The sequence below is a fragment of the Salmo salar genome, chromosome ssa18 (assembly GCF_905237065.1).
Source record: "Salmo salar chromosome ssa18, Ssal_v3.1, whole genome shotgun sequence".
NCBI lineage: Eukaryota > Metazoa > Chordata > Actinopteri > Salmoniformes > Salmonidae > Salmo > Salmo salar.
Genome location: NC_059459.1, coordinates 43,903,766 through 43,930,235, shown reverse-complemented (window position 1 = coordinate 43,930,235; position 26,470 = coordinate 43,903,766). Strand labels below are relative to the sequence as shown.

General features: G+C 42.9%; 1 protein-coding gene across 3 annotated transcripts in view; it reads right to left on the bottom strand.

The window, feature by feature from the left end:
- LOC106594761 (carbohydrate sulfotransferase 15) overlaps positions 1-26,470 on the bottom strand; it is a 249,156-nt gene that overhangs the window by 33,019 nt on the left and 189,667 nt on the right. For all 3 annotated transcript variants that reach the window (XM_045701178.1, XM_045701177.1, XM_045701179.1), the window contains exons 3-5: positions 14,857-15,196; positions 5,002-5,148; positions 574-736 (exon numbers count right to left, since the gene is read on the bottom strand). In XM_045701178.1, the coding sequence (XP_045557134.1) occupies positions 574-736; positions 5,002-5,148; positions 14,857-15,196 (650 nt within the window). The remainder of the gene's footprint in view (positions 1-573; positions 737-5,001; positions 5,149-14,856; positions 15,197-26,470) is intronic.

Sequence of the window (26,470 nt, the reverse complement as noted above, 5' to 3'; positions counted from 1 at the left end):
TATCAATGGTGGTAGTAGTAGTATCAATAGTAATAGCAGTAGTATTAATAGTAGTAGTATCAGCAGTAGTATTAATAGTAGTAGTAGTATTAATGGTGGTAGCGGCAGTATTAATAGTAGTAGTAGTAGTAGTAGTAGTAGTAGTAGTAGTAGTATTAATAGTAGTATTAATGGTGGTAGTAGTAGTATTAATAGTAGCAGTAGTAGTGGTAGTATTGGTAGTAGTAGTAGTATTAATGGTGGAAGTGGTAGTATTAATAGTAGTAGTATTAATAGTTGCAGTAGTAGTAGTGGCGGCAGTAGTATTAGTAGTAGTAATGGTGGTAGTAGTAGTATTAATAGTAGTAGTAGTATTAATGGTGGTGGTAGTAGTAGTAGTAGTGTTAATAGTAGTAGTAGTATTAATAGTAGTAGTAGTAGTATTAATAGTAGTAGTAGTAGTAGTAGTAGTAGTAGTATTAATATTAGTAGTAGTAGTATTAATGGTGGTAGTAGTAGTAGTAGTATTATTAATAGTAGTAGTAGTATTAATGGTGGTAGTAGTAGTATTAATAGTAGTAGTAGTTCCATTACCTCTCTACAGGGTCTCTGAGCATGACGATGAACCTTGCGTCAGGCTGAAGGGTGTGGATAAAGTCCTGGATGAGGAAGGGTGGCTCCGCCTCCGCCTCAGTCGAGTTGTCATAGAAATACGCCCAGGCATTGTTGTCCCACATGGTGGACGCACTGGCCTCTCCTGGAACACACACACATACACACACACACACACACACACACACACCATTTACTTATTTGCATGAACAAGACAAAGGAAGTAACATGAATACAGTGTAAACAGTTGTAGAGAGGAGAGTGCTTCTATAAAAACCTCCTCCATTAGGATATTTGATCATTAATCACAGAAAAGCATTAACGCCCCTCTTTATTTTATTTAACTCGGCAAGTCGGTTAAGAACAAATTCTTATTTACAATGATGGCCTACCGGGGAACAGTGGGTTAGCATCTTTGTTCAGGGGCAGAACGACAGATTTTTTACCTTGTCAGCTCAGGGGATTCAATCTTTCGGTTAACAGTCCAACGCTCTAACCACTAGGCTACCTGCCCCCCCCCCTCTAACCACTAGGGCTACCTGCCCCCCCCTCCCCCTCTCTAACCACTAGGCTACCTGCCCCCCCACCCCCCCTCTCTAACCACTAGGCTACCTGCCCCCCCTCTAACCACTAGGCTACCTGCCTCCCTCTTCACTTTATATTCGTGTTCTCCTCCTTCAATGTGCTGTCATTTAATACTGTAGCGTTCTCCTCCTCCTTCAATGTGCTGTCATTTAATACTGTAGCGTTCTCCTCCTCCTTCAATGTGCTGTCATTTAATACTGTAGCGTTCTCCTCCTCCTTCAATGTGCTGTCATTTAATACTGTAGCGTTCTCCTCCTCCAATGTGCTGTCATTTAATACTGTAGTGTCCTCCTCCTTCAATGTGCTGTCATTTAATACTGTAGCGTTCTCCTCCTCCTTCAATGTGCTGTCATTTAATACTGTAGTGTCCTCCTCCTCCTTCAATGTGCTGTCATTTAATAATGTAGTGTTATCCTCCTTCAATGTGCTGTCATTTAATACTGTAGCGTTCTCCTCCTCCTTCAATGTGCTGTCATTTAATACTGTAGCGTTCTCCTCCTCCTTCAATGTGCTGTCATTTAATACTGTAGCGTTCTCCTCCTCCAATGTGCTGTCATTTAATACTGTAGTGTCCTCCTCCTTCAATGTGCTGTCATTTAATACTGTAGCGTTCTCCTCCTCCTTCAATGTGCTGTCATTTAATACTGTAGTGTCCTCCTCCTCCTTCAATGTGCTGTCATTTAATAATGTAGTGTTATCCTCCTTCAATGTGCTGTCATTTAATACTGTAGCGTTCTCCTCCTCCTTCAATGTGCTGTCATTTAATACTGTAGTGTCCTCCTCCTCCTTCAATGTGCTGTCATTTAATACTGTAGTGTCCTCCTCCTCCTTCAATGTGCTGTCATTTAATACTGTAGCGTTCTCCTCCTTCAATGTGCTGTCATTTAATACTGTAGTGTTCTCCTCCTTCAATGTGCTGTCATTTAATAATGTAGTGTTATCCTCCTTCAATGTACTGTCATTTAATACTGTGGCGTTCTCCTCCTCCAATGTGCTGTCATTTAATACTGTAGCGTTCTCCTCCTTCAATGTGCTGTCATTTAATACTGTAGCGTTCTCCTCCTCCTTCAATGTGCTGTCATTTAATACTGTAGCATTCTCCTCCTCCTTCAATGTGCTGTCATTTAATACTGTATTGTTCTCATCCTTCAATGTGCTGTCATTTAATACTGTAGCGTTCTCCTCCTCCTTCAATGTGCAGTCATTTAATGCTGTATTGTTATCCTCCTTCAATGTGCTGTCATTTAATACTGTAGCGTTCTCCTCCTCCTTTAATGTGCTGTCATTTAATACTGTATTGTTCTCCTCCTTCAATGTGCTGTCATTTAATACTGTAGCGTCCTCCTTCTTCAATGTGCTGTCATTTAATACTGTAGCGTTCTCCTCCTTCAATGTGCTGTCATTTAATACTGTAGCGTTCCCCTCCTTCAATGTGCTGTCATTTAATACTGTAGCGTTCTCCTCACTCCTTCAATGTGCTGTCATTTAATACTGTGGCATTCTCCTCCTCCTTCAATGTGCTGTCATTTAATACTGTAGCATTCTCCTCCTTCAATGTGCTGTCATTTAATACTGTGATGTCTGACATAATAGCGTGTGGTATTTAGATGAACTGAAAGCAGTCAGAATGTACAAGCACATGAGAAGAATAGCAACAATGGGAAACAATCCAAACAAGGTTATTAAAAAGAAGATTTAAATACAAATCTAGTGTTCTGAGCCTCCCGAGTGGTGCAGGTACTGCATCGAAGTGCTTGAGGTGTCACTACAGACCCGGGTTCGGTCCCAGGCTGTGTCACAGCGGTCTAAGGTACTGCATCGAAGTGCTTGAGGCGTCACTACAGACCCGGGTTCGGTCCCAGGCTGTGTCACAGCGGTCTCAAGTATGGCATCGAAGTGCTTGAGGCGTCACTACAGACCCGGGTTCGGTCCCAGGCTGTGTCACAGTGGTCTAAGGTACTGCATCGAAGTGCTTGAGGCGTCACTACAGACCCGGGTTCGGTCCCAGGCTGTGTCACAGCGGTCTCAAGTATGGCATCGAAGTCCTTGAGGCGTCACTACAGACCCGGGTTCGGTCCCAGGCTGTGTCACAGCGGTCTCAAGTATGGCATCGAAGTGCTTGAGGCGTCACTACAGACCCGGGTTCGGTCCCAGGCTGTGTCACAGTGGTCTAAGGTACTGCATCGAAGTGCTTGAGGCGTCACTACAGACCTGGGTTCAGTTCCAGGCTGTGTCATAGCGGTCTAAGGTACTGCATCGAAGTGCTTGAGGCGTCACTACAGACCCGGGTTCGGTCCCAGGCTGTGTCACAGAGGTCTCAGGTACTGCATCGAAGTGCTTGAGGCATCACTACAGACCCGGGTTCGGTCCCAGGCTGTGTCACAACCGGCTGTGATCGGGAATCCCATAGGGTGGCACACAATTGACCCAGTGCCGTCCGGGTTAGGGGAAGGTTTGACCGGGGGCTTTACTTGGCTCATTGCTCTCTAGCGACGCCTTGTGGCTGGCCGGGCGCCTGCAGGCTGTCTTCAGTTGGACTGTGTTTCCACTGACACATTGGTACGTCTGGCTTCTGGGTTAAGCAGGTGTTAAGAAGCGCTGTTTGGCGGGTCATGTTTCGTAGGATGCATGACTAGACTTTCGCCTCTCCCGAGTCCGTTGGGGAGTTGCAACGATGAGACAAGATCTTAACTGGATCGCAATTGGATATCACAAAGTATTGTCACTTGGGAAACCTGACAAAATGGCTGCATCATTAGGAAAGAGAAAACCTAAAAATGTGTCTTCTGCATTTAACCCAACCCCTATGAATCAGAGAGGTGTGTGTGTGGGGGGTGCCTTAATCAACATCCACAGGGGGTTCCTATGATGGTGTTGATATTAAAGGTGTTTTACCTATGATGGTGTTGATATTAAAGGTGTTTTACCTATGATGGTGTTGATATTAAAGGTGTTTTACCTATGATGATGTTGTGTTGGTTTTAAAGGTGTTTTACCTATGATGGTGTTGTTATTAAAGGTGTTTTACCTATGATGATGTTGTGTTGGTTTTAAAGGTGTTTTACCTATGATGGTGTTGATATTAAAGGTGTTTTACCTATGATGGTGTTGATATTAAAGGTGTTTTACCTATGATGATGTTGTGTTGGTATTAAAGGTGTTTTACCTATTGTTGTGTTGGTATTAAAGGTGTTTTACCTATGATGGTGTTGTGTTGATATTAAAGGTGTTTTACCTATTGTTGTGTTGTGTTGATATTAAAGGTGTTTTACCTATTGTTGTGTTGGTATTAAAGGTGTTTTACCTATTGTTGTGTTGGTATTAAAGGTGTTTTACCTATGATGATGTTGTGTTGATATTAAAGGTGTTTTACCTATGATGGTGTTGTGTTGATATTAAAGGTGTTTTACCTATTGTTGTGTTGATATTAAAGGTGTTTTTACCTATGATGGTGTTGTGTTGATATTAAAGATGTTTTACCTATTGTTGTGTTGGTATTAAAGGTGTTTTACCTATGATGATGTTGTGTTGATATTAAAGGTGTTTTACCTATTGTTGTGTTGTGTTGATATTAAAGGTGTTTTACCTATTGTTGTGTTGGTATTAAAGGTGTTTTACCTATTGTTGTGTTGGTATTAAAGGTGTTTTACCTATGATGGTGTTGTGTTGATATTAAAGGTGTTTTACCTATGATGGTGTTGTGTTGATATTAAAGGTGTTTTACCTATTGTTGTGTTGATATTAAAGGTGTTTTACCTATTGTTGTGTTGGTATTAAAGGTATTTTACCTATTGTTGTGTTGTGTTGATATTAAAGGTGTTTTACCTATGATGATGTTGTGTTGCTCTGGGGCTCCGGAGTGGGCGTTTCCCATCAGGTTGTCTTGAATCTGATAGGCTGCCAGGTCAAACAGATCCAAATAGTCTTCTACTGGGTAACGGTCATGGAATCCCTCACTCAGACGGATTATACCTGGAGGGAGGGAGGGAGGGAGGGAGGAGGGAGGGAGGGAGGGAGGGAGGGAGGGAGAGAGAGAGAGAGAGAGGGAGGGGAGAGGGAGGGAGGGAGGGATGGAGAGAGGGAGGAGAGGGGGAGGGAGGGAGGGAGGGAGGGGAGGAGAGGGGGAGGGAGGGAGGAGGGGAGGGAGGGAGGGAGGGAGGGAGGGAGGGAGGGAGGAGGGAGGGAGGGAGGGAGGGAGGGAGGGAGGGAGGGAGGGAGGGAGGAGAGAGGAGAGAGGGAGGGAGGTAGGGAGGAGAGGGGAGAGGGAGGAGGGAGGGAGGGAGGGAGGGAGGGAGGGAGGGAGGGAGGGAGGGAGAAAGGAGGGAGGGAGGGAGGGAGGGAGAAAGGAGGGAGGGAGGGAGAAAGGAGAAAGGAGAAAGGAGAAAGGAGAAAGGAGAAAGGAGAAAGGAGAGAGAGGGAGGAGATAGGGAGGGGAGAGGGAGGGAGGGAGAAGAGAGAGGAGAGAGGGAGAGGGAGGGAACGGAGAGAGAACAAAAGAGAGAACGATAGACAAAGAATGATAGAGAGAGAGAAACAGAGAGAGAAACAGAAAAAAAGAGAGGGAGAACGCAACGTTAGGAGAAGTCATTCATAGATACTAAAAGCGCTCAGCGGGTCTACAGTTTCAGTCCAAGTCAAAGCACTACCTGACAGGTTGAGCTTCACGTAAACCCACAGGATCAGCTTGATCTATACAGCTACATCAGTCCGTTTCTAGTCAGAGTGAAACAGAAATACCAGACTATAGTCTGAGACCAGGACCAGGTCCATCAGTCTGTTTCTAGTCAGAGTGAAACAGAAATACCAGACTATAGCCTGAGACCAGGACCAGGTCCATCAGTCTGTTTCTAGTCAGAGTGAAACAGAAATACCAGACTATAGTCTGAGACCAGGACCAGGTCCATCAGTCTGTTTCTAGTCAGAGTGAAACAGAAATACCAGACTATAGCCTGAGACCAGGACCAGGTACATCAGTCTGTTTCTAGTCAGAGTGAAACAGAAATACCAGACTATAGCCTGAGACCAGGACCAGGTCCATCAGTCTGTTTCTAGTCAGAGTGAAACAGAAATACCAGACTATAGCCTGAGACCAGGACCAGGTACATCAGTCTGTTTCTAGTCAGAGTGAAACAGAAATACCAGACTATAGCCTGAAGGACCAGGACCAGGTCCATCAGTCTGTTTCTAGTCAGAGTGAAACAGAAATACCAGACTATAGCCTGAGACCAGGACCAGGTACATCAGTCTGTTTCTAGTCAGAGTGAAACAGAAATACCAGACTATAGCCTGAGACCAGGACCAGGTACATCAGTCTGTTTCTAGTCAGAGTGAAACAGAAATACCAGACTATAGCCTGAGACCAGGACCAGGTCCATCAGTCTGTTTCTAGTCAGAGTGAAACAGAAATACCAGACTATAGCCTGAGACCAGGACCAGGTCCATCAGTCTGTTTCTAGTCAGAGTGAAACAGAAATACCAGACTATAGCCTGAGACCAGGACCAGGTCCATCAGTCTGTTTCTAGTCAGAGTGAAACAGAAATACCAGACTATAGCCTGAGACCAGGACCAGGTCCATCAGTCTGTTTCTAGTCAGAGTGAAACAGAAATACCAGACTATAGCCTGAGACCAGGACCAGGTACATCAGTCTGTTTCTAGTCAGAGTGAAACAGAAATACCAGACTATAGCCTGAGACCAGGACCAGGACCAGGTCCATCAGTCTGTTTCTAGTCAGAGTGAAACAGAAATACCAGACTATAGCCTGAGACCAGGACCAGGTCCAGGTCCATCAGTCTGTTTCTAGTCAGAGTGAAACAGAAATACCAGACTATAGCCTGAGACCAGGACCAGGTCCAGGTCCATCAGTCTGTTTCTAGTCAGAGTGAAACAGAAATACCAGACTATAGCCTGAGACCAGGACCAGGACCAGGTCCATCAGTCTGTTTCTAGTCAGAGTGAAACAGAAATACCAGACTATAGCCTGAGACCAGGACCAGGTCCATCAGTCTGTTTCTAGTCAGAGTGAAACAGAAATACCAGACTATAGCCTGAGACCAGGACCAGGTCCATCAGTCTGTTTCTAGTCAGAGTGAAAAAGAAATACCAGACTATAGCCTGAGACCAGGACCAGGACCAGGTCCATCAGTCTGTTTCTAGTCAGAGTGAAACAGAAATACCAGACTATAGCCTGAGACCAGGACCAGGTCCATCAGTCTGTTTCTAGTCAGAGTGAAACAGAAATACCAGACTATAGCCTGAGACCAGGACCAGGTACATCAGTCTGTTTCTAGTCAGAGTGAAACAGAAATACCAGACTATAGCCTGAGACCAGGACCAGGTCCATCAGTCTGTTTCTAGTCAGAGTGAAACAGAAATACCAGACTATAGCCTGAGACCAGGACCAGGTCCATCAGTCTGTTTCTAGTCAGAGTGAAACAGAAATACCAGACTATAGCCTGAGACCAGGACCAGGTACATCAGTCTGTTTCTAGTCAGAGTGAAACAGAAATACCAGACTATAGCCTGAGACCAGGACCAGGTACATCAGTCTGTTTCTAGTCAGAGTGAAACAGAAATACCAGACTATAGCCTGAGACCAGGACCAGGTACATCAGTCTGTTTCTAGTCAGAGTGAAACAGAAATACCAGACTATAGCCTGAGACCAGGACCAGGTACATCAGTCTGTTTCTAGTCAGAGTGAAAACGAAATACCAGACTATTGCCTGAGAGCCCCAGGACCAGGTGACATACTGTTTCACTGTTATCAGCAGACTGATGTGATTATACACTTAGGCCTCCGTTCCAAATGGAATCCTTTTCCCTAGGTAGTGCACTACTTTTGACAAGCGCCTATTGGGAATAGGGTTCCATTTGAGGGATATACATACAGTATAACACTACAGTTATATTTCCCCCAGGATTAGAGGATGAGCTCAGAATTAGAGGCTTTCATACAGTATAACACTACAGTTATATTTCCCCCAGGATTAGAGATGAGCTCAGAATTAGAGGCTTTCATACAGTATAACACTACAGTTATATTTCCCCCAGGATTAGAGGATGAGCTCAGAATTAGAGGCTTTCATACAGTATAACACTACAGTTATATTTCCCCCAGGATTAGAGAATGAGCTCAGAATTAGAGGCTTTCATACAGTATAACACTACAGTTATATTTCCCCCAGGATTAGAGGATGAGCTCAGAATTAGAGGCTTTCATACAGTGTAACACTACAGTTATATTTCCCCAGGATTAGAGGCTGAGCTCAGAATTAGAGACTTTGTGGTTCGACAGTATAAACCACTACCCTATTACACAATAAACACCTTGAATTGCAAATCCTCACAACAATGTAGGATGTATCATCTTCAGTGTCCCTGGCTAACAACGATGGTTTCCTGATGCTCGGTTGCAGTACACAGTCTCGTTAGCAGGTTGACGTAATTGTCATGAGTCTTGACCTGGAGGCAAAACTGAGCTATATCCATTAGATGGGCCAGATGCTAACACTATAATGGCATTATCATAGAGAGGAGAGAGGGAGAGAAGAGAGAGAGAAGGAAGGAGGGAGGGAGGGAGGGAGGGAGGGAGGGAGGGAGGGAGGGAGGGAGGGAGGGAGGGAGGGAAAACAGAGAGAAGGAGAGGGAGAGAGAGAGAGGGAGAGAGAGAGAGAGAGAGAGAGAGAGGTGGGAGAGAGAGAGAGAGAGAGAGAGAGAGAGGATGAGTATAACTAAAGGCCACAATATCTCAGAGTCCTGAACCAGACCACACAACACAGATGCAGAAACACACACAGGTTTGGAGCGTGAAAGGAACACCAGTTAAATACTCAACTACAACAAAAGGTTGGGTACAAATACAGTGAGGGAAAAAAGTATTTGATCCCCTGCTGATTTTGTACGTTTGCCCACTGACAAAGAAATGATCAGTCTATCATTTTAATGGTAGGTTTATTTGAACAGTGAGAGGCAGAATATCAACAACAAAAAATCCAGAAAAACGCATGTCAAAAATGTTATAAAATGATTTGCATTTTAATGACGGAAATAAGTATTTGACCCCTCTGCAAAACATGACTTAGTACTTGGTGGCAAAACCCTTGTTGGCAATCACAGAGGTCAGACGTTTCTTGTAGTTGGCCACCAGGTTGGCACACATCTCAGGAGGGATTTTGTCCCACTCCTCTTTGCAGATCTTCTCCAAGTCATTAAGGTTTCGAGGCTGACGTTTGGCAACTCGAACCTTCAGCTCCCTCCACAGATTTTCTATGGGATTAAGGTCTGGAGACTGGTTAGGCCACTCCAGGACCTTAATGTGCTTCTTCTTGAGCCACTCCTTTGTTGCCTTGGCCATGTGTTTTGGGTCATTGTCATGCTGGAATATACATCCACGACCCATTTTCAATGCCCTGGCTGAGGGAAGGAGGTTCTCACCCAAGATTTGACGGTACATGGCCCCGTCCATCGTCCCTTTGATGCGGTGAAGTTGTCCTGTCCCCTTAGCAGAAAAACACCCCCAAAGCATAATGTTTCCACCTCCATGTTTGACGGTGGGGATGGTATTCTTGGGGTCATAGGCAGCATTCCTCCTCCTCCAAACACGGCGAGTTGAGTTGATGTCAAAGAGCTCCATTTTGGTCTCATCTGACCACAACACTTTCACCAGTTGTCCTCTGAATCATTCAGATGTTCATTGGCAGACTTCAGAAGGGCATGTATATGTATTCTTGAGCAGGGGGACCTTGCAGGCATTGCAGGATTTCAGTCCTTCACGGCGTAGTGTGTTACCAATTGTTTTCTTGGTGACTATGGTCCCAGCTGCCTTGAGATCATTGACAAGATCATCCCGTGTAGTTCTGGGCTGATTCCTCACCGTTCTCATGATCATTGCAACTCCACGAGGTGAGATCTTGCATGGAGCCCCAGGCCGAGGGAGATTGACAGTTCTTTTGTGTTTCTTCCATTTGCGAATAATCGCACCAACTGTTGTCACCTTCTCACCAAGCTGCTTGGCGATGGTCTTGAGAGTACGAGGAGCAGGAACAGGATACACTGGGCCATGAACCTTCACCGGCGGTCTGATGCTTGCAACTTGCATCACTGGTCCTGGCTTGATGCTGGCTCTAGCATGACACCTGTGAGGAGCTTTCACCAAGCGCACCGGGCTGTAGCTGCACACTGGCGATACCGTGCGTATCTCTGCATAACATGGTGCTTGCTTGCTCCGTCGCTCCCCATAGTAAGCACAGGTGCTCCTTCGTGCCCTTTCCGCCAGTACCTCTCTCCGGAATCTCGCGCCAAGCTCCTCGCTTGATTCCTTGACTGGCTCCTCTTTGCGCCACGGCTCTCCCCTGTACGCCCGGGAAGTTAGGTCATGGCTCCCCCCTGACTCAGCCCAACTCCCCGTATGCCCCCCCCAAATATTTTTTTGGGGTGGCTGCCTCCTCACCTCCTGAAATGGAGGATATAATGCCTCATACCGCCGTCGTTCCCTCTTAGCTTCCTCCAGCTCCTCCTTCGGGCGCTGGTACTCCCCAACCTGGTGCCATGGTCCTTTACCATCCAGGATCTCCTCCCATGTCCAGGACTCCAAATAGCTCTCTTGCTGCTCCTTCCTCCACTGCTTGGTCCTTCTTTGGTGGGTGGTTCTGTAACACTCGTCGTTGAAGGGGGACCAAAACACAGCGGGTAAAGTGCTCATCCTCTTATTTATTAAAGAAAACACTTAATCAATACAAAACAAACCACGAAAACAGTCCAGTAAGGTGCATAGACTATACTAGAAACAACCACCCACAAAACCCAGTGAAAACAAACACAACTAAATATGGCCTCCAATTAGAGACAACAACAACCAGCTGCCTCTAATTGGAGGTCATTGACAAAACTCACATAGAACTAGAAAAGTTAGATAAACATAGAAATAAGAAAACTAGAACCTAAACCCACAATACCCAACCACACAAAACAAACACCCCCTGCCACACCCTGACCAACTAAAATGACAAATAACCCCTTTTACTGGCCAGGACGTGACAACAATCTTGTCCCTGACATCCTTGGTGAGCTCTTTGGTCTTGGCCATGGTGGAGAGTTTGGAATCTGATTGATTGATTGCTTCTGTGGACAGGTGTCTTTTATACAGGTAACAAGCTGAGATTAGGAGCACTCCCTTTAAGAGTGTGCTCCTAATCTCAGCTCATTACCTGTATAAAAGACACCTGGGAGCCAGAAATCTTTTTGATTGAGAGGGGGTCAAATACTTATTTCCCTCATTAAAATGCAAATCAATTTATAAAAATTTTTACATGTGTTTTTCTGGATTTTTGTTGTTGTTATTCTGTCTCTCACTGTTCAAATAAACCTACCATTAAAATTATAGACTGATCATTTCTTTGTCAGTGGGCAAACGTACAAAATCAGCAGGGGATCAAATACTTTTTTCCCCCACTGTAGAACAAAAGCCAACAGCCGCAAATCTAATTTCCTGTTTGGAAGAGGTTTTCTAGTTCAGTTTCTTATCATTCAGGTCAACTGGGATTTCTTCATGACTTCCTGTTCTGTTTTCACACAGCTACAACTTCCCAGATAGTTCCATCTGTGGCGGCTGCTAGGCTTTTACCATTACAGAGGCACATGGAGAGAACAACGCATGACGGAGTAATACAAAGAGTGATGAACTCAACACATTCCCCAACGCCCCCCAGATCTGTCAAACAGGACGACAGGCTATCAAAGAAACGGTGTTTATAACAGGACAACAGGCTATCAAAGAAACTGTGTTTATAATAGGAAAACAGGCTATCAAGGCCCTGTGTTTATAACAGGACGACAGGATATCAAGGCCCTGTGTTTATAACAGGATAACAGGCTATCAAGACCCTGTGTTTATAACAGGACGACAGGCTATCAAGGCCCTGTGTTTATAACTTCCACCTCTACACACACACGCACGCACGCACGCACGCACGCACGCACGCACGCACGCACGCACACACACACACACACACACACACACACACACACACACACACACACACACACACACACAGTTGGGTTTGTACTGTAGCATTTGACAGGATATCTAATGCTGCAATTTCATCACAACAGGAAACAACAGGAAACCGTGGGTTCATTTATACTCTGCACGTCCACCCCCCCAGCAGATACTCTTATCCAGGGCAACACACACCTCCACGGCACACTGCAACAGGGCTTCAAAGACTAATGGACTGCTCTGTCAGTTTTTAGTGGCTTTGGCCACATCCCCAAAGTAAGGTCAGTGATGGTGCCAGGGTCGGCTCTAGCCTTTTGGGGGCCCTAAGCAAAATTTGATTTGGGGGGGCCCCCCACCTCACAGCAAAACATTTTAATGGCCCCCCCCCCTTGATGGTGGAAAGAAACATTTACGTTTTAAAGCAAATTTCCTGCAATTCTACACATTTTGCCATGGGGCAGAGAAATGTTTGCAGTTTTAAAGCAAATTTCCTGCAATTCTACAAAAAAAATATATTACTTATGCCATGTTAATATGACTGAGGTCTACTGTATCGGGAAAGAAAACTGTGAAACATTATCATCTAAAATGGTCTGAATGCAGTTTTCTTGAGAAACACCATACCTTGAAAATACCCAGTGAAATACCCAGTGAAATACCCTGTCAAATACCCTGTCAAATACCCTGTCAAATACCCTGTAAAATACCTAGTAAAATACCTAGTAAAATACCCTGTAAAATACCTAGTAAAATACCTAGTAAAATACCCTGTAAAATACCCTGTCAAATACCATGTCAAATACCCAGTAAAATACCCTGTCAAATACCCTGTAAAATACCCTGTAAAATACCCAGTAAAATACCCTGCAAAATACCCAGTAAAATACCGTGTCAAATACCCAGTAAAATACCGTGTCAAATACCCTGTCAAATACCGTGTCAAATACCCTGTCAAATACCGTGTCAAATACTCAGTAAAATACCCTGTTGTCACGCCCTGACCCTTGTAAGATGTCATTTTCTATAGTAGAGTAGGTCAGGGCGTGACAGGGGGTGTTTTTGGGTGGTTTTCTATGTTATCTATTTCTATGTGGTTATTCTAGGTTTCTATTTCTATGTTGGGGTTTTTGGGATGATCTCCAATTAGAGGCAGCCGGTCCTCGTTGTCTCTAATTGGATATCATATTTAAGTAGGTTTTTTTTCCCCCACTTGTGTATGTGGGTTGTTATCTTTTGAGTAGTGTTTATTTCTCTCTGCGTCACGGTTTGTTGTGTTTGTTATTCAAGTTATTTGTGTAACGCAACGTTTCACAGAATAAATAAATACGTGGAACTACAACCATGCTGCACTTTGGTCCGATCCTTTAGACAACCGTGACCCCTGTAAAATACCCTGTCAAATACCCTGTAAAATACCCTGTAAAATACTCTGGAATATACCCTGGAAAATACTCTGTAAAATACCCTGTCAAATACCCTGTCAAATACCCTGTAAAATACTCTGTAAAATACCCTGTCAAATACCCTGTAAAATACCCTGTAAAATACTCTGTAAAATACCCTGTCAAATACCCTGTAAAATACCCTCTAAAATACCCTGTAAAATACCCTGTAAAATACCCTGTCAAATACCGTGTCAAATACCCTGTCAAATACCGTGTCAAATACCCTGTCAAATACTCTGTCAAATACCCAGTAAAATACCCTGTAAAATACTCTGTAAAATACTCTGTAAAATACCCTGTCAAATACCCTGTAAAATACCCTGTCAAATACCCTGTAAAATACTCTGTCAAATACCCTGTCAAATACCCTGTAAAATACCCTGTAAAATACCCTGTCAAATACCCTGTAAAATACCCTGTCAAATACCCTGTCAAATACCCTGTCAAATACCGTGTCAAATACCCTGTCAAATACCCTGTCAAACACGCTGTCAAACACCGTGTCAAATTCCCTGTCAAACACCCTGTCAAATACCCTGTAAAATACCTAGTAAAATACCCTGTAAAACACCCAGTCAAATACCCTTTCAAATACCCAGTAAAATACCCAGTAAAATACCCTGTAAAATACCCAGTAAAATACCCTGTAAAATACCCATTAAAATACCCAGTAAAATACCCAGTCAAATACCCTGTCAAATACCCTGTCAAATACCCAGTAAAATACCCTGTAAAATACCCAGTAAAATACCCTGTCAAATACCCAGTAAAATACCCAGTAAAATACCCATTACAAGCTGAAAGTAAAGAAAAAAGGAAAGAGGTTTCCTGATTAACATTCAGGTAGAAAATAATTCCCACAGGCCAGTTCACGCTGTGTATCTTCATAACTCTTCATTCATTGATCTAGTACTGTAATACTTATTCAGGTTATCCAGCCCATGAACTACACACACACACACACACACACACACACACACACACACACACACACACACACACACACACACACACACACACACACACACACACACACACACACACACACACACACACACACCATCCACACACCAAAGCTGTAAACTACTGTGTGTGTGTGTGTGTGTGTGTGTGTGTGTGTGTGTGTGTGTGTGTGTGTGTGTGTGTGTGTGTGTGTGTGTGTGTGTGTGTGTGTGTGTGTGTGTGTGCGTGCGTGCGTACGTGTGTGCGTGCGTCTCCTGTCTCTCCAGTAAACTCACCAAACCTTTTCCTGGTCCACCAGTGAGGCTCTTTGAAAGTGGTGAACCTAACCTCCGGGTGCAGCTGCAACCTATCATACAGGTCTGTGGTGCCACACTTAGGCTGGCCTATGATGTAGAAGTAAGGTAGGCAACGCATGCGGTAGTATTTCCCCCCGCGGCGGTACAAGTGTTCTCGGAAAGCCTTCCTCAGGTACTCAAACACGGTTCTGAAGCGGTGGGAGTACCGGGCGTAAAGGTTTGTCCTGTAAGGGTCCCTGGTGATATTCCCAGTGTGTTCCTCGTACCAACATGGGTTCTTGACGTTGGGAAGAAACTTGTGGGGGATAACGGAAAACATCTGTAGAGGAAAGACAAGAGAAACAGACTGTTAAACCATGGAGCTGAATCACACAGAGAGACAGAGAAACAGACTGTTAAACCATGGAGCTGAATCACAGAGAGAGACAGAGAGACAGACTGTTAAACCATGGAGCTGAATCACACAGAGAGACAGAGAAACAGACTGTTAAACCATGGAGCTGAATCACAGAGAGAGACAGAGAAACAGACTGTTAAAACATGGAGCTGAATCACAGAGAGACAGAGAAACAGACTGTTAAACCATGGAGCTGAATCACAGAGAGACAGAGAGACAGACTGTTAAACCATGGAGCTGAATCACAGAGAGAGACAGAGAAACAGACTGTTAAACCATGGAGCTGAATCACAGAGAGACAGAGAAACAGACTGTTAAACCATGGAGCTGAATCACAGAGAGACAGAGAGACAGACTGTTAAACCATGGAGCTGAATCACAGAGAGAGACAGAGAAACAGACTGTTAAACCATGGAGCTGAATCACAGAGCGAGACAGAGACAGACTGTTAAACCATGGAGCTGAATCACAGAAAGAGACAGAGAGACAGACTGTTAAACCATGGAGCTGAATCACACAGAGAGACAGAGAAACAGACTGTTAAACCATGGAGCTGAATCACAGAGAGAGACAGAGAAACAGACTGTTAAACCATGGAGCTGAATCACAGAGAGAGACAGAGAGACAGACTGTTAAACCATGGAGCTGAATCACAGAGAGAGACAGAGAAACAGACTGTTAAACCATGGAGCTGAATCACAGAGAGAGACAGAGAAACAGAGAAACAGAGAGAGAGAGACAGAGAGACAGAGAGAGAGAGAGACAGAGAGACAGAGAGACAGAGAGAGAGAGAGAGAGAGAGACAGAAAGAGACAGAGAGAGAGAGAGACAGAGACAGAGAGACAGAGAGACAGATAGAGAGAGAGAGACAGACAGACAGAGAGAGACAGAGAGACAGAGAGAGAGACAGAGAGAGACAGAGAAAGAGACAGAGAGACAGAGAGAGAGACAGAGAGAGACAGAGAAAGAGACAGAGAGACAGAGAGACAGAGAGAGAGAGAGAGAGAGAGACAGAGAGTCAGAGAGACAGAGAGAGAGAGAGAGAGAGAGAGAGAGAGACAGAGAGAGACAGAGAGACAGAGAGAGAGACAGAGAGACAGAGAGAGAGAGAGAGAGAGAGAGAGACAGAGAGAGCGAGAAAGAGAGAGACACAGAGGCACAGAGACACAGAGAGACAGACAGAGAGAGAGAGAGAGACAGAGAGAGAGAGAGACGAGAGAGAGAGAGACAGCGAGAGAGAGAGACAGAGAGAGAGAGGGAGAGAGAGAGACAGAGAGAGAGAGAGAGAGAGAGAGAGAGAGAGAGAGAGAGACAGAGAGACAGAGAGAGAGAGAGAGACAGAGACAGAGAGAGAGAGAGACAGAGAGAGAGCGAGAAAGAGACAGAGACACAGAGGCACAGAGACACAGAATGAGAGTCACAGAGACACAGAATGAGAGACACAGAGACACAGAGACGATGAGAGAGAGAGAGAGAGAGAAAGAGAGAGAGACAGAGAGAAAGGGAGAGACAGAGAGTCAGAGAGAGAGACAGAGAGAGAGAGAAAGAGAATGAGACACAGAGATACAGAGAGAGACAGAGAGAGAGACAGAGAGAGACAGAGAGACAGAGAGAGAGAGAGACAGAGAGAGAGAGAGAGAGAGAGAGAGACAGAGAGAGAGAGAGAGAGAGAGAGAGAGAGAGAGAGAGAATGAGAGACACAGAGACACAGAGAGAGAGAGACAGAGACAGAGAGAGAGACAGAGAGAGAGAGAGAGAGAGAGAGAGAGAGAGAGAGAGAGAGAGGGAGAGAGAGAGAATGTGGAAGGGTGAGAAGGAGAGCGATAAAGAGAGCAGGACAAAGAGAGAGAGAGACTTTGACTTTTTAACTTCACCACCCCCTTAAAACAAAACACCCAAAAATCTCCTATACTGCAGTACTGCATACATGTACCATGCTCACCTTTCCCTCTACACCACGATACAAAACAACACACATCACAATAACCAAAACCTCACCACTTCTACAACCGTATATCCAAAACATCTCCCCCAGCTATACAGACAACCCCCCAACACACCATATCTCCTGAAACATCTCCCCCAGCTATACAGATAACCCCCCAACACACCATATCTCCTGAAACATCTTCCCCAGCTATACAGACAGCCCCCCAACACACCATATCTCCTGAAATATCTCCCCCAGCTATACAGACAGCCCCCAACACACCATATCTCCTGAAACATCTCCCCCAGCTATACAGACAGCCCCCCAACACACCATATCTCCTGAAACATCTCCCCCAGCTATACAGACAGCCCCCCCAACACACCATATCTCCTGAAACATCTCCCCCAGCTATACAGACAGCCCCCCAACTACATAAAGAGAGATGAAACTACATAAAGAGAGACAACACTACATAAAGAGAGACAACACAACACTACATAAAGAGAGACAACACTACACTACATAAAGAGAGACAACACAACACTACATAAAGAGAGAAAACACAACACTACATAAAGAGAGACACCACAACACTACATAAAGAGAGACAACACTACATAAAGAGAGACAACACAACACTACATAAAGAGAGACAACACTACATAAAGAGAGACAACACTACATAAAGAGAGACAACACTACATAAAGAGAGACAACACAACACTACATAAAGAGAGACACCACAACACTACATAAAGCGAGACAACACTACATAAAGTGAGACAACACAACACTACATAAAGAGAGACAAAACTACATAAAGAGAGACAACACTACATAAAGAGAGACAACACTACATAAAGAGAGACAACACTACATACAGAGAGACAACACTACACTACATAAAGAGAGACAACACAACACTACATAAAGAAAGACAACACTACATACAGAGAGACAACACTACACTACATAAAGAGAGACAACACAACACTACATAAAGAGAGAAAACACAACACTACATAAAGAGAGACACCACAACACTACATAAAGAGAGACAACACAACACTACATAAAGAGAGACAACACTACATAAAGAGAGACAACACTACACTACATAAAGAGAGACAACACAACACTACATAAAGAGAGAAAACACAACACTACATAAAGAGAGACACCACAACACTACATAAAGAGAGACAACACTACATAAAGAGAGACAACACAACACTACATAAAGTGAGACAACACTACATAAAGAGAGACAACACTACATAAAGAGAGACAACACTACATAAAGAGAGACAACACTACACTACATAAAGAGAGACAACACAACACTACATAAAGAGAGACACCACAACACTACATAAAGCGAGACAACACTACATAAAGTGAGACAACACAACACTACATAAAGAGAGACGAAACTACATAAAGAGAGACAACACTACATAAAGAGAGACAACACTACATAAAGAGAGACTACACTACATACAGAGAGACAACACTACACTACATAAAGAGAGACAACACAACACTACATAAAGAAAGACAACACTACATAAAGAGAGACAACACAACACTACATAAAGAGAGACAACACTACATAAAGAGAGACAACACTACATAAAGAGAGACAACTCTACATAAAGAGAGACACCACAACACTACATAAAGAGAGACAACACAACACTACATAAAGAGAGACAACACTACATAAAGAGAGACAACACAACACTACATAAAGAGAGATGAAACTACATAAAGAGAGACAACACTACATAAAGAGAGACAACACTACATAAAGAGAGACAACACTACACTACATAAAGAGAGACAACACAACACTACATAAAGAGAGAAAACACAACACTACATAAAGAGAGACAACACAACACTACATAAAGAGAGACAACACTACATAAAGAGAGACACCACAACACTACATAAAGAGAGACAACACTACATAAAGAGAGACAACACAACACTACATAAAGAGAGACAACACTACATAAAGAGAGACAACACTACATAAAGAGAGACAACACTACATAAAGAGAGACAACACTACATAAAGAGAGACAACTCTACATAAAGAGAGACACCACAACACTACATAAAGAGAGACAACACAACACTACATAAAGAGAGACAACACTACATAAAGAGAGACAACACAACACTACATAAAGAGAGACGAAACTACATAAAGAGAGACAACACTACATAAAGAGAGACAACACTACATAAAGAGAGACAACACAACACTACATAAAGAGAGACAACACTACACTACATAAAGAGAGACAACACAACACTACATAAAGAGAGAAAACACAACACTACATAAAGAGAGACAACACAACACTACATAAAGAGAGACAACACTACATAAAGAGAGACACCACAACACTACATAAAGAGAGACAACACTACATAAAGAGAGACAACACAACACTACATAAAGAGAGACAACACTACATAAAGAGAGACAACACTACATAAAGAGAGACAACACTACATAAAGAGAGACAACACTACACTACATAAAGAGAGACAACACAACACTACATAAAGAGAGACAACACTACATAAAGAGAGACACCACAACACTACATAAAGAGAGACAACACAACACTACATAAAGAGAGACCTAAGACAACAACGTAGCAAGGCAGCAACACATGACAACACACCATGTTAGCAACACAACATGGTAGCAGCACAAAACATGGTACAAACATTATTGGGCCCAGACAACAGCACAAAGGGCAAAAAGGTAGAGACAACAATACATCACTCAAAGCAGCCACAGCTGTCAGTTAGAATGTCCATGATTGAGTCTTGGAATGAAGAGATTGAGATAAAACTGTCCAGTTTGAGTGTTTTTTGCAGGTCATTCCAGTCGCTAGCTGCAGCGAACTGAAAAGAGCAGCGACCCAGGGATGTGTGTCCTTTGGGGACCTTTAACAGAATGTAACATTAACAATATGTACCTTTAACAGAACGTGACTGGCAGAACGGGTGTTGTGTGTGGAGGATGAGGGCTGCAGTAGATATCTCAGATAGGGGGGAGTGAGGCCTTAAGACGGTTTTATAAATGAGCATCAACCAGTGGGTCTTGCGACGGGTATACAGAGATTACCAGTTTACAGAGGAGTATAGAGTGTAGTGATGTGTCCTATAAGGAGCATTGGTGGTAAATCTGATGGCCGAATGGTAAAGAACATCTAGCCGCTCGAGAAAACCCTTACCTGCCGATCTATAAATTACGTCCCCGTAATCTAGCATGGGTAGGATGGTCATCTGAATCAGGGTTAGTTAATCACAGCACTTTTAGTATATAGTCCCCCCCATTTTAGAGGACCAAAAGTATTGGGACAAATTCACTTATATGTGTATTAAAGTAGTAAAACGTTGAGTGTTTTCATCCCACATTCCTATAATATAATCCCATATTCCTATAATATAATCCCATTTTCCTATAATATAATCCCATATTCCTATAATATAATCCCATATTCCTATAATATAATCCCATATTCCTATAATATAATCCCATATTCCTATAATATAATCCCATATTCCTATAATATAATTCCATATTCCTATAATATAATCCCATATTCCTATAATATAATCCCATATTCCTATAATATTATCCCATATTCCTATAATATAATCCCATACTCCTATAATATAATCCCATATTCCTAACACGTAATGATTACATCAAGCTAGAGTCTCTACAAACTTGTTGGCTGCATTGGCTGTTTGTTTTGGTTGTGTTTCAGATTATTTTGTGCCCAATAGAAATGAAATGGTAAATAATTTATTGTGTCATTGTGTCACACTTCTATACTGATGTGGATTCTACCATGATTACTGATATTCCTGAATGAATCGTGAATAATAATGATGATGAGAAAGTTACAGACGCTCCACTATCATACCCCTAAAACATGCTAATCTCTCACCATTACAATAACAGGGGAGGTTAGCATTTTATATCATACCCCCTAAAACATGCTAACCTCTCACCATTACAATAACAGAGGAGGTTAGCATTTTATATCATACCTCCAAGACATGCTAACCTCTCACCATTACAATAACAGGGGAGGTTAGCATTTTATATCATACCCCCAAGACATGCTAACCTCTCACCATTACAATAACAGGGGAGGTTAGCATTTTATATCATACCTATAAAACATGCTTATCTCTCACCATTACAATAACAGGGGAGGTTAGCATTTTATATCATACCCCCAAGACATGCTAACCTCTCACCATTACAATAACAGGGGAGGTTAGCATTTTATATCATACCCCTGAAACATGCTAACCTCTCACCATTACAATAACAGGGGAGAATGGCATTTTATAGCCTACCCCCTAAAACATGCTAACCTCTCACCATTACCATATGGTGAGAGGTTATTCGTAATCATGGTAGCGTCCACATTAATGTAGAAGTGTTTAGAAACATATTCTATTCTTATTTACAATAAAAGTGACTCCAAAATGACACAATACATGATTTACATTTTAACAGACAATCTTATCCACAACGACTTACAGGAACAATTAGGATTAAGTGCCTTGCTCAAAAGGTACATCGTCAGATGTTTTCACGTAGTTGTCTCAGGGATTCAAAACCAGCAACCTTTTGTTTACTGGCCCAAATGCTCTTAACCACCGGAAACTACCGGAAACACAACCACATCAAACAGTAAATGCAACCGACAAAATGTGTCACAAGCTTGATGATGTCATTGTTACGCTATGAATGACTATCTACTATGTACAACAAGTGGTGTAATTTCTAAACGATTCACCCGATATGGATGAAGATACCCCTCAAATTAAACCTGACAGTCTACACTTTAACCTCATAGTATCATTGTATATCATTTTAAAATCCAAAGTGCTGGAGTACAGAGCCAAAAACAACAACGTATAGAGATTTGGACAGAGAGAGTTTGACAGAGAGAGAGAGAGAGAGAGAGAGAGAGAGAGAGAGACAGAAAGACAGATAGACAAAGAGAGAGAGAGAGACAGAAAGAGAGAGAGACAGAAAGACAGAGACAAAGAGAGAGAGAGAGACAGAGAGAGAGAGAAAGAGAGAGAGACAGAAAGAGAGAGAGACAGAAAGAGAGAGAGACAGAGAGAGTGACAGAGAGAGAGAGAGACAGAAAGAGAGAGAGACAGAAAGAGAGAGAGACAGAGAGAGACAGAGAGAGAGATTTCTAAAACACTGTTCATTGCTGAAACATAGCTGATGATATTGAAATGTCTTTATGTTTTGAAACTTTTTAGAGTGCAATGTTTCCTGTTCATTTCTAATAGTTTTTTGTTGATGTTGTTAATTTTGCTTCTTCTCACTTTTGTTTAGTGTATATTTCACTTGCTTTGGCAATGTAAACATATGTTTGCCATGCCAATAAAACCCCTTTGAATTGAATTGAGACAGAGAAAGAGACAGAGATTTGATTTCAATTTATTAGGATCCCCATTAACCGACACCAATGGCGGCAGCTAGTCTTACTCGGGTCCAACACATAACAAAAAAGAGGACAGAGACAGAGACAGAGACAGAGACAGAGACAGAGACAGAGAGACAGAGAGACAGAGAGGGAGGGAGGGAGGGAGGGAGGGAGGGAGGGAGGGAGGGAGGGAGGGAGGGAGGGAGGGAGGGAGGGAGGGAGGGAGGGAGGGAGGGAGGGAAAGAAAGTATCTACCTCACTTGCTTCGGCAATGTTAACATATGTTTCCCATGCCAATAAAGCCCCTTTGAATTTAATTGACAGAGAGAGAGAGAGAGAGAGAGAGAGAGAGAGAGAGAGAGAGAGAGAGAGAGAGAGAAAGCGAGAAATGTGCGACGGACGTATGTTTCTTTAACTGGCCAGCGAGGTGATGTAGTATTGATTGTGTCAGCAACACATTCCCTTTCTCATTAGCTTGTTCAATAAGAAATTAGGTGTGATGCAAACAGGGCCGGCTCAAGGCATAAGACACATAAGCGGGCACTTAGGTCATGTTGCCCAGGGGGCCCTGGCCTCATGGGGGCTTCCATTGATTTTGATAGTCACTCTCAATCAGAGATCATTAACATGGCAAGTCTTGGTCAAATGTGTAGAATTGCAGGAAATGTTCTTTAAAACGGCAACTAAAAAAATCTCTACACCCAATGGCAAAATATGTAGAATTACAAGAAATTAACTTCAAACGTACATTTTTCTTTGCGAGGTGGGGAGGCCACCCAACCAAATCTTGTGTGTAGGTGTAACCGATGTGAAATGGCTAGTTAGTTAGCGGTGGTGTGCGCTAATAGCGTTTCAATCGGGTGACGTCTCTCGCTCTGAGAGCTGAAGTAGTTGTTCCCCTTGCGTTGCAAGGGCCGCAGCTTTTGTGGCACGATGGGTAACGATGCTTCGTGGGTGTCAGTTGTTCATGTGTGCAGAGGGTCCCTGGTTCGAGCCCAGGTAGGGGCGAGGAGAGGGACGGAAGCTAGACTGTTACACAGGGCCGCCAAAAGGCTTTGTCCGGCCCTGGATGCAAACAGCCTTGGCACAAACCATTATCTATAGCATTAAGGATTTAATTGAAACAGGAGTTGAGTTGAGACGGCTGGGCCAGGAATAGGAAGTGGTAGAGTCAATCAGTGGAGTGAGTGAGGCTACATGCATCCCAAATGGCACCCTATTCCCTTCATAGTTCACTAGTTTTGACCAGAGGTCCCTAAGGGCCCTGAACCAAAGTAGTGCACTTATATACTGTGCATTCGGAAAAGTATTCAGACCCCTTCCCTTTTTCCACATTTTGTTACGTTACATCCTTATTCTAAAATGGATTAAATAAAATAAAAATCCTCAGCAATCTACACACAATACCCCCATAATGACAAAAGGGAAAACAGGTTTTTAGAAATTTTTGCAAATTTGCAAAAAATAAAAAGCAGAAATAGCTTATTTACATAAGTATTCAGACCCTTTGCAATGAGACTCGAAATTGAGCTCAGGTGCATCCTGTTTCCATTCATCATCCTTGAGATGTTTCTACAACTTCATTGGAGTCCACCTGTGGTAAATTCAATTGATTGGACATGATTTGGAAAGGCACACACCTGTCTCACCATACATGCCTTCCATCTTACCTCACAGGGTTCCCCAGCCCATCTCCCCAGTTATTACAAGTATAGGTGCAAACTTGTGGTACTGCTCTGTTATGGACGTGTTCGTTTTTAAAATACCTCTTAGCACCCCAAACTCTTGCTAAATAGTCCAGAACAGGACACATGCATGTCTGAAACAGTTTGGAATACGTAGCCTAACCAATACCTTTGAGTGGTTTTGTTTTTCCTACAACTCCCCTAAGAGCTCTACTTGCTGAGTCGGCCGGCCAGGGCAGATGTTTTGCGTATAGAAAGGTAAATATGTTAATCAATAAAAAGATCCAGATATTTAGAATTGCTGATTGTGATCTCAAGAATTTCTTCACCAAAACAAAACTGAAAAATACCTATATTAATGGCTGTTTATCTAAAATAAATTATCTGTCTGATTGTCAGGTTGATCATTAGTCTCCATCTTCTACACCAAGTCATTATCTGTGTTTTAGTCTGGCTAATCATGAGTCTCTATCTTTTATAACAAGTCATTATCTGTGTTTTAGTCTGGTTGGTCATTAGTCTCCATCTTCTACACCAAGTCATTATCTGTCTGATTGTCTGGTTGGTCATTAGTCTCCATCTTCTACACCAAGTCATTATCTATGTTTTAGTCTGGCTAATCATGAGTCTCTATCTTTTATACCAAGTCATTATCTTTGTTTTAGTCTGGTTGGTCATTAGTCTCCATCTTCTACACCAAGTCATTATCTGTCTGATTGTCAGTTTGATCATTAGTCTCCACCTTCTATACCAAGTCATTATCTGTCTGATTGTCAGGTTGATCATTAGTCTCCATCTTCTACACCAAGTCATTATCTGTGTTTTAGTCTGGCTAATCATGAGTCTCTATCTTTTATAACAAGTCATTATCTGTGTTTTAGTCTGGTTGGTCATTAGTCTCCATCTTCTACACCAAGTCATTATCTGTCTGATTGTCTGGTTGGTCATTAGTCTCCATCTTCTACACCAAGTCATTATCTGTGTTTTAGTCTGGCTAATCATGAGTCTCCATCTTTTATACCAAGTCATTATCTGTGTTTTAGTCTGGTTGGTCATTAGTCTCCATCTTCTACACCAAGTCATTATCTGTCTGATTGTCAGGTTGATCATTAGTCTCCACCTTCTATACCAAGTCATTATCTGTCTGATTGTCAGGTTGATCATTAGCCTCCATCTTCTATACCATGTCACAAAAGGTGCCGTGTTGAATTGACCAAACTGCAGCGGGTATGTGGATACTCATTCTTTTAATGAAATACTCAAAGCATCCACAGGAAAAACAAACAATAAACGATACTCACGACAGCAACAGTTTTGCAGGCTATACAAACACAGTGCAAAAACAACTACCCACAAACACAAAGACAAACACACCCTATTATATAGGACTCCCAATCAAAGGCAACTCAACACACCTGCCTTCAATTGGGAGTCCCATCCCAATTAACTACACATAGAAAACGAACCTAGAACCTATACCCACAACTAACTAACTAAACATAGAAATACATAAACACAGAGCAGTGCCCAAAACCCCCGGAATACATAAATAAAACAACCTACTACCTACACCACCACCCCAAACCATATAAAACAAATACCCTCTGCCACATCCTGACCAAACTCCAACAACAAATAACCCTTAACTGGTCAGGACGTGACACACCAAGTCATTATCTGTCTGATTGTCAGGTTGATCATTAGTCTCCACCTTCTACACCAAGTCATTATCTGTCTGATTGTCAGGTTGATCATTAGTCTCCATCTCCTACACCAACTGACTACATAATTATAACATTCTGCAGGTTGAGTTTCTGACATTTAAAATAATACAAGAGGGTTTTGACATGGTGTTTTCCAGTTTTAGTTTTCAGGGAACATGTCTTTATACAATTACTCCTCAAGATACGCCACATTTTCGTTACCTGAGAACAAAAGTAGCAAACCCTCCCACCCTTTCTCCCACTGCTTAAGTACCTGTGTAACATCTGAGTTCAGCCCCTCCTGTTCCACCCTGACTTCCATTTGAATTGTCTTATGTTGTTTCCATCCTAAATTATTTGTTTAGTTTCAGAAGGATGTG